At 43.2% G+C, this 9851-nt stretch overlaps 1 protein-coding gene across 2 annotated transcripts; it reads right to left on the bottom strand.

The window, feature by feature from the left end:
- Positions 1-1198: 1198 nt before the first annotated feature.
- On the bottom strand, positions 1199-3722 carry LOC124466095. 2 transcript variants are annotated; one of them, XR_006955881.1, is made up of 5 exons: positions 3553-3722; positions 2638-2832; positions 2478-2552; positions 2311-2365; positions 1199-2189 (listed from the first exon to the last, which is right to left on the bottom strand). XR_006955881.1 is itself a non-coding variant. In XM_047017769.1 (5 exons), the coding sequence occupies exons 1-5, from the start codon at positions 3556-3558 to the stop codon at positions 1920-1922; spliced, it is 606 nt and encodes a 201-aa protein (XP_046873725.1). In that variant the 5' UTR covers positions 3559-3722; the 3' UTR covers positions 1199-1919. The 2 variants fall into 2 exon arrangements, 1 of the variants encoding a protein (XP_046873725.1); XM_047017769.1 differs by having other exon boundaries at positions 2473-2552.
- Between the last annotated feature and the right edge of the window lie 6129 nt (positions 3723-9851).

The following is a 9851-nucleotide window of genomic DNA, read 5'->3' as shown; positions in this document are numbered from 1 at the left end:
GCCCGTTTAAGGGTGCATGTCGAGAGGATGATCAGAAGAGTTAAAGAAAATAAACTCTTCGATACCACCATCCCTCTCTCCATTGCAGGGAGCATAAACCAACTCTTCACTGTCGCTCGTCTCCTCTCAAATTACCAAAATGGACCTCTTGTCAAGAAATGGACATATGAAGTTTGAGATTGTAGCTTAATCTTTTTCTGAGGAATTTGATTACTATTGTTACAGAACATACTGTATAACAGAACATACTGTATAACATACAGAATTCATGAAATAAAATCATTTTGTTAATTGCCTTTAATATCATATCTTGAGTTTTTCATGAGCACTTGCTGGTGCAACAATTAAAATCACAGGTATGTAATGTAGTTACAGCTCATCCCCCCCCCCCCCAAATTCATCTGCCATTGAAAGTTAAAGATGCACAAACTTTAACATGAAATCATCTTAATCATAAAAACGTACCATTAAAAGTGAAAATGAAAGAACAGAGCATGGAATATTTTTAGTGCTGTCAAACGATTAAAATATTTAATCACGATTAATCGCATTAATGTCATAGTTAACTCGCGATAAATCAATTAATCGCACATTTTTATCTGTTCTAAATGTCCCTTGATTTCTTTTTGTCACATTCTTTTTTCAATTTTAAAGCTCTTATCAACATGGAAAAGTGGTTCGGATTGCTTCGTGCAAATATTTTTTTATTGAAAACAACATTGCAATCACCTGGCTTTGACGAGGGGGCGGAGAATTCGCATGAATCGCATCAGCTGTGTGCTTGGCCATCAAGTGGTATTTCAGACTGGACGTGCTGCGATGATAACTCAGTTTACAACGACAAAACACACAGATCACTTTGGTCTTGTCAATGGAACCATTTGGCAACTTTTTAAAAGTAAACTTTCCATTCAGAATCTTATTGGCATCCATTTCGGCGTCTCGCGCTCGCCATCCACTCAAAACAACGTTAGCCTACTACCAGAGAATGTCTAATATCCGTAAACGGGCTCTGCTACTACTCTTTAGCCGGCTCGCAAGCCAAACAAGTGTGTGTGTGGCGTGCCTGTTGTTTTATTTCCGGTCTAGCTAGATCCGGTGTGGTGTTGTAGTCTTTCTAACGTCTGTAATTGTTGCAACAGCATGTGAAAAAAACTACAAAGTTTGCTAGGCCAAAAAGAGCGTTAATCGCGCGATAAAAAAATTGACGCCGTTAATTTGGGTTTGCGTTAACGCTGTTAATAACGCCGTTAAACTGACAGCACTAAATATTTTATCTTAATCCTGAAGCATTACACATTTATGCAAGTGGACATAAAAATAAAACCTGTCTACTTTCTCTCTGATTACATCCAAAACATCTTTGTCTCTGTAAATTCTTTGGATGAGTACATCTTCCTCAACTGAGACTACAAAATCACACCAACTCATTCCCGTTATTAGCAGCTGCCCCTGTACTTGCCAGTAGTAAGCATGTGTTTGTTTTAGCTCCAATTTGCCTGAATTCATTTTGAGATATGGGCAGTCCACATAGCTCTTAACATTTGGGCACTTCATCTCAATCAGCCCAAACTGACATGGCTCTGAAGGGTCAAAGATTAACCTGTCTGGAGATGCCCCCAGCCAAGGAGTGTCAGGGTGAATTATGAATCCACAGGGGTAGTGGTTGACCCTTTTCATTTGGCAATATTCCCAGATAGCATCTGCCTCTAATTCGAGCCCCCTCTTCATAGCTGCCGTCTGACGGGTCCCTTGCAGTATCCGGTTAGCCAGACCTTCTTCAGCGTTCTCTCTAACCTGGCAGATCTCCCTGAAACGTGAGGCCGTCAATCTATGCCTCCTTAGCTGATGCCATTCAGTACATGAACTTTGTGCTCTAGTAGCACATTCAAATGTGTGCACCATGTCCCAGGTGACCTCTATACTATGGTGTAGCTGTTGTGGTTCGGTACAGACAAACATGCAACTTGATGGCTGTAGGCGGTAATTCTGAAGAGGCATAGATGGACATGGTGAGCAGCATGTAAGGACAGGTCTCTCTTTGCTGTTGCTGGTTGTTGGTAGGACAATGGACTTCCGGCTTGAACCTTGCCAAGGGCAGAGTCAACAAGGGGAATTTCACAGCTGATGCCCATGCTGCAGATCATCGGCGCCTCCGCTGTAGGAAAATCTTTATACCCCTCAGTCACCTAGGGAGGTAATAATATACTTGTAGCGACCATCCAGTTCTGTGGCAGTACATTTAATCAAAAGGAGAGGAAAAATAAAATCATGAAATACTATAATATTTGATATGAAATCCCTACTCACCCGAAGGACAGAAAGATCAGGCAAATCCCCACTGAGGCCTTTGTAGAGTGTGCTCCTGTGTGGAACATAAAACTTTCATGAGTGGAAAGTGGCATATCCACACAGGTATTTTAATTCAAACAGGCAACATATTGGAATACATTGACAATATTCAGGTTTTACCTTACACCATCTTTGGTTGCTCTACACTTTTGTTTAGTAGAAAGCACTGCCATTTTATCCACGGGTCCTGGCTTTACACCCTATCAAGTTATGCAGAATACAGTTACAAGATAAATATAGTTACAAAATATATCCAACAGCTCTCTAATTACAGTGCGAACTTACCAAAGTTCTGGGCTTGTGCCACTGCTGTTCTCCTTCAGTGCAGCTTAGCACAGGAGGGACCACTGGCACCTTCAGCTGAGAGTAATGTGCTAACTGGAACAGCAAAGCAACACAGTGGTTGCATAATGATGCTCCAGCAACACATGTGCAGTTGTGGTGAAGCAGCTCCACAGGACTGGAATCTTTCAGTACCACCTGAATCAGTTAAATGTCATAGTAAATACTTATTTATCTTAGCTTGGTCACTGTTTAACCATTCTTTTAGGACACAATCTTGTTTTTACAATATTTTCTATATCTAATATTCTATAATCACAGATCAAATGTCATTTATTTCTATATGTTGTATAATATGCCATTGCCAACCGCATTAAATCAAGATCCATAATCGTTTTTCTTTGAAACATGATAGCCTAATATCTTAAACACAAGATTGCACCTTAAATGAATGACTGAGTTGGGGAAAACTTGAATAAGAACGCATATCACCCGGAGGGGATCAGCTAGCTAACTTACCTGCCTAATGGAGATCATTATATTTGAGAGTTATAATAAACGTAACTGACCTTATCTAAATCCCCAGGAACATTGGGAACGCCGGGTTATTAAAGTAACAAGCTTGTGTTGGCTGAACATGAACCTGAACCTGAATTTATCAATCCTAATTTCATCATACACTCAGACTGTGAGGTTTCTCAGCTTCCTCATGGACCTGTAGCATAATGCCCTGACCACGACTTCCCCAGTGTCCTGATCTTTAGAAACTGAGAGGGGCAGAAATACAAATGATAATGCATAAAAATGGACAGTTTGCGTTTAAAATAAAGACAAACAAGCTTCTATACTACACTAAAAATGAACACATCGAACTAGCTTAGGCGCTAGCCGACCGGAACACCACATAAAACGACTTACCCTCATAGTTGTCCAGATAACTGGATATGATCAATTTGAATCCCTTGTCTCGCTTATTTGATGGAGCAGGGGAGAAAGCATTCACAATCCTATGGACGTCGCTGACGCTTATTTTAGGCAGGTCTTGGAGACATCTCGTAAAGCTGAGCATTTTAGAAACTCGGGTGATCGCCTTCAGTAAACCGGAAGCCGATTTGCCCTATTGCGGCTACAGCGGAAGTTCGTCAGTACGATTGTGCACAGAGCCTGCTCCAATTTGTGTGCTAGAACGTCTCTATCACGTTGTATCCATGCGTCGTTGCTAACGTGTGTTGACGTGGTGACGTAGCTAGCACAGATTACCCTTCGTCGACTAAAGGTACTTTGTTGCCACAAAAACGTTGTAACCTCCTAAACTGTGCAACGGAACATAAATCCCAATACAAGCAACTCAATCGAGACCAAGACAAACATTTTGACACAGGCATTGTGTATGTAGTCCAAATATTGACAAAGTTTTAGGGGGGCAAAAAGAATAATAAATATAGCAGCAAGCAGCGATGCAGGTTCCTCCGCAAAATGGCAAAATATTATAAACATGTACACAGTAGAAGATCGAGAGTTGGACAAGAAAAGAGCAAAACTACTTCATGTTTGGCCAACAACAATAGGCTGAATGGGAATTTGAACTCATGAGCATAAGGTTACAAGTTAGTTTCTATCCTCTCTGCTACACACCAACTGTTGAGATTATATGGATAGAAAGGGCAGAGTATTAGCTTTGGTCAGCTTTGGGACAAAGGTTAGGAATTTCAAGGTGAAATTGCATGAATTTGTGCAGGGTATTTCAGAATAATGTCATCCTGTTTAACTAAACTGATAATCAGAATCAGAATCAGAAATGGGTTTATTCGCCATGAATGTTTACACAGACAAGGAATTTGCTTTGGCAGGGAGGTGCATACAATAAACATATAGGAATCTTAAACTTAAATGAGGTCTAACTATACTAAGGATACATAAACTAGCAATACTAAGTGGAGTACTAGCAATACTAAGTGGAATACAATTAGAATAAAATATACAATAAAATAAAATATAAGTTGCCAATTTACAGTATAAAATACAATCTAAAATACAATATAACAGGAATTGAATGTAGTGCAAATATAAAGTTTTAAGACATTCAGTCAGTGTGGGCTCTTGGCCTTGTTGAGGAGGCCAACAGCGGAAGGGAAGAAACTGTTTCTGTGGCGTGAGGTTTTGGTCCTGATGGACCGCAGCCTTCTGCTGGAGGGGAGTGACTGAAACAGGGAGTGTCCAGGGTGGGAGGAGTCCGCCACAATATTCCTCGCTCGTCTCAGGGACCTCGAGGTGTGCAGGTCCTCGAGGGAAGGCAGATTGCAGCCGATCACCTTCTCTGCAGTGAGGATGATACGCTGCAGCCTGCCCTTGTCCTTGGCAGTGGCAGCAGCGTACCAGGTGGTGATGGAGGAGGTGAGGATAGACTCAATGATGGCTGTGTAGAAGTGCACCATCATTGTCTTTGGCAGGTTGAATTTCTTCAGCTGCCACAGGAAGTACATCCTCTGTTGTGCTTTCTTGGTGCTCACTTGAGGTCCTGGGAGAGGATAGTGCCCAGGAAGCGGAAGGACTCCACAGTGTTGACTGGGGAGTCAGACAGGGTGATGGGGGTGAGTGGGGCTGTGTTCTTCCTGAAGTCCACAACCATCTCCACTGTCTTGAGAGCATTGAGCTCTAGGTTGTTCTGGCTGCACCAGGTCACCAGGTTGTCCGCTTCCCACCTATAGTCGGACTCGTCTCCACCAGAGATGAGCCCAATGAGGGTGGTGTCGTCCGCAAACTTCAGGAGTTTGACGGACGGATGGCTGGAGGTGCAGCTGATGGTGTACAGGGAGAAGAGCAGAGGAGAAAGGACGCAGCCCTGGGGAGATCCAGTGCTGATGGACCGGGAATCAGAGACTTGTGTTCCCAGCTTTTAACGCACTGCTTCCTGTCAGACAGGAAGTCTGTGATCCACCTGCAGGTGGAATCAGGCACGTTCAGCTGGGAGAGCTTTTCCTGAAGCAGGGCGGGGATGATGGTGTTGAAGGCAGATTTGAAGTCCACAAACAGGATCCTGGCGTAGGATGCTGGGGAGTCCAGGTGCTGTAGGGTGAAGTGGAGGGCCAAATTAACTGCATCGTCCACAGACCTGTTGGCTCTGTAGGCAAACTGCAGGGGGTCCAGTAGAGGGTCAGTGATGGATTTAAGGTGGATTTCATTACCACAGAGGTCAGGGCGACGGGTCTGTAGTCATTATGTCCAGTTGGCCTGGGCTTTTTGGGCACAGGGATGATGGTGGAGGAATTGAGACAGGCTGGCACATGGCATGTCTCCAGGGAGGTGTTAATGATGTAGGTAAACACCGGAGACAGCTGGTCAGCGCAGTTCTTGAGGGTGGCTGGAGAGACAGAGTCCGGCCCAGCTGCTTTGCGGGGGTTCTGTCTCTTGAACAGCTTGTTCACTTCTCTCTCCTGAATGGAGAGGGTCGTCACTGTAGATAGGGGAAGGGGGGGGGGGGCCTCACGGGTGGAAAGGGGTTGTTCAGGACTGTCCAATTGTCTTTCAGAGTTCACTGTTGCTGGTGGTCTGAGGCAGCATGATGTGTGGTTTTTCTCAGGGTCAGCCAGGTGGTCAGGTGAGGGTTAACAGGGGCGATTTTATGCTCTGCTTTGAAGAAAGACTGGGATGGCAGGATGCAGAAGATTTCTCTGTGATGGGTCTGGTTTGGGCTGACAGTTCAAGAAGATGTTGAAGTGTGGGTTGTTGTGCTGGAGTTGGTGCTGAAGGATGTTGTCATGAAGGATACAGGAGAACATGTCTCCTGTCTGGAGGAAACAAAACTAAACATCTAAACAGTTTTAGTTATAGTAGAGTTATAGTTCTTTGACCGGCCACCCCACCCCCAACCCACTTTGCCCTCCACCCCAGTGGGGTATCAGCTGGTGTTATTGGTACATCAGAAAGCATGTGCTGCACCTAGAGCTCATGCTTTCTGATGGTAAATGTAGCAGCTTTTATAGAGCTGCTCAGACAGTGGTGGCCTGTGCATTTATAAATCCTGACCCAACCCACCCAGATAAATGCACAGGCCACAACGTGTTGAAGATAGAGGTCATATGAATGTATATATATTATTATACCTATTATCATTTTAATATATTATCATCAATTGATTCATTATAACTTATATGTGTCATATTAATTAAATTATAAGTATTATATCAACTGTAAATAATCTTTTATGAGGTGAAACCTTAAATATTGAGAAAACTTCAAATGAAAAATTCATTATCTGATTCTGTTAAATATCAATAGCATTTTGTGATAAAACCTTTCTTAATACTTATCTAAAGAAAACATCATTATCTCTTCACCAAAAATACAAACTTCAGGCAGTAATTCTTTACATTTTTCATGATTTTTAAGACTCACCGACCTCTTCATGGTTCACTGGTGGACAGGACACAGAACACTGGGTTGTGATAGCTGTAACACATCCTCATGACCCCTGACTGGAGACATCTCTGTGGCTGGGAAATGAAAATGAGATCAAGCAGTGTGTTCTTGTCTGTGGTGGCAGAGGTGATCAGCTGTACATATCCCTTAGACTGAAACAGATCTAGAATTGGCTTTGTTGACCCGAGTACGTGATTCTCATTGAAGTCTCCACACACAATAACAGGGTGACAGTCCAACACCTCAAGTGCATCCAAAAGGCTTACCAGGTTTTCCAGGAACGGTCTCAGACTCTAGTCAGGAGGTCTGTACACAGCTGCAATCACTGCACAGAATGGAGCCTCAACCTTCAAGCCACAAACTCAAGATAAGTCACATTATGCAAATACTGTCTTTCACGCACCTGAATGTGGTTTCTCACATAAACAGCAACTCCACCACCTCCTTTGCTGGCCATCTGAGGATATCTAGTATAGGACGCGTACATCTGCTAGCCTCAGCTCATGATGTCTCTTGATGTCACCGATGTGAGATGGCAGTCCCTCTGTGTTGTGATGAACAAGGGTCAGAGTGTCAGGCCTGTTTACTGTTTCTGTCACCTGAAGAAGAGGCATCATGTGATCCACATCGGCTTGTCACATGGTCTCGAGCGCTGCAGTCACTTCAGGATTGGCGTATATTTTCTTTTCATCCAAATCTAGTAAATAAAGACCACTGAGAGACGTTACTCTGCTGAGAGCTACGTAAGCCATACCTGCTTCAAAGATTTTCTGCAGTGACACCACAGCTGCATGTGTTGTGAGGCCCTGGGTTTTATGGACAATGCACAAGAACGCCAGCCTCACAGGAAACTGTCTACGTACCACTCCGTTCTGTTTCAGCTTCTCCTCTGCTCTCTCGATGTAAACCAGATTGGCAGATTCTGGAGCTGCACTCTGGTTTATTGTTACACCTGTCTGATTGTCCATCCTCAGGCCCAGCTTAGTGATGTGTTGATCATCTTCAGAAGTCACGGTGCTCATCAGTGTGGCAAAAGCACCGTTAACCAAACCATTCTGAACATCAAAGTTTCTGGTGAGCATGACACGAGCCCCTTCAGCAACTGTCAGAGTGTCTGCTAAATCATTTCGACCTCCCTTATATGGTGTGTCTTTTCGTGCCATTGTGCCTGTTCGGGGATCTTTCTGGAAGTCATCTGCATTGATCGTTATAATGTTGGAATGAATGGAACAAAGACAGTGTTGCTGAGATGTGTTCATCAACCAACTTATTTGTGGGGAAAATCTGCAGAACCTCAGTGGGACAACGAGCTTGTTCAGTGATGGCCTGTGACAACAAATCTCTGTCAGCCTGAGACAGCTCATCTGCCTTTTGTTTCACCCGAATCCTGTTCAACATGTCTGCAAAGGCAACATCATCTTTCTGTCTCATGATCTCAGTCAGAGTGATCATCTGAAAATGTTCCTGCCACAGGTCAATATCTGCTGGATCGTGTACACAGAGCGGTTTAGACTGTCGCACAGGTGGCAGCTGATAAAAATCTCCAACAGCTAAAACTGACATTCCACCAAACGCTCTCTGATTGCCTTTGATCTGTTTCAGTCGTGCGTCCATATAAGCAAAAAGAGGCTTCGAAACCATCAAGATCTCATCGATTATGATGATTTGAGCATTAAACAGTTCATATCTGAGTTCATCCAGTTTGTTACCAAGTCCTTGGATTGGTGGTTTCAGACTGCGGGAAAGCTTCAGTAGAGAGTGAAGTGTTGTGCCACAGATGTTGAAAGCTGCAGTTCCAGTGAAAGAAGAGACTAAAACAGTTGGGTTTGATATGTCAAACTCCTCTGAGTAGAGTTGCAGTTTGCTCAGTATCTTAGATGCCTCTGAGTAAATGCATTTTATCAGGTGTGACTTTTCTGTTCCTGCACCACCGTTGACATAAAAGACAAACTGCTCTGGATTTAGACCACACTGTTGAGTTTTATCAGCAGAGTGGTGCCGCTGACGATGCGTATGAAGGAGGCTGACGACTTCTCTCATTATAGGACATTTATTCCAGAACAATGAAATGTGGCCATCTGCCAGTTGGGTTGAGCGCGAACTAACTTTTAAATTAAGAAACGTTACGCATAAAATTGTCCATGTACGGGAAGTCCATTAGGTCACAATACAATACATGAACATTCATCACATTAATGATTGTGTGCTCTTGCGCCCTCTTGTGTCGCTAAGAGTAAATCATATTTACAGTCATGTAACCTGAGAACATAAAAAAATAGGCTTACATTTTAACACCCCCACTTGTACTCAGGTTGGTAACACAAAAACACCAAAACAAGTTAAACAAATGTGTACCTTTGGCTTACACATATTAGTCACCAAAAAGAAGACCTGCAAACTTTTCCAGTTTGAACTTGCTGACAGGATTCGTCATTACATCAGCGACCATTTCATCAGTAGCACAATACATTAAATTCACCTTACCCTCATTCACAGTAGACCTAATAAAGTGATACCTAATGTCTATGTGTTTACAACGCTTTCTATTTACAGGATTTCTGGCAAGAGCAATCGTCCCCTGATTGTCTTCGTGTATTACCGTTTGTGTGTATTGGTAACCATCCATATTCTCCAGTAATTGTTCTAGGTAAAGGCATTCCTGAACAGTAGAAGCAAGTGCCATATACTCAGCTTCACATGTGGAAAGTGCAGCAGTATGTTGCTTCTTTGACTTCCATGAAACAAGTGCACTGTTTTCACTAAGACTAACACAGTCTCCTGAGGTACTGCGGCGATCA

Source organism: Hypomesus transpacificus, unplaced genomic scaffold (assembly GCF_021917145.1).
Source record: "Hypomesus transpacificus isolate Combined female unplaced genomic scaffold, fHypTra1 scaffold_64, whole genome shotgun sequence".
Lineage (NCBI taxonomy): Eukaryota > Metazoa > Chordata > Actinopteri > Osmeriformes > Osmeridae > Hypomesus > Hypomesus transpacificus.
This window is presented reverse-complemented; position numbering and strand designations above follow the sequence as displayed.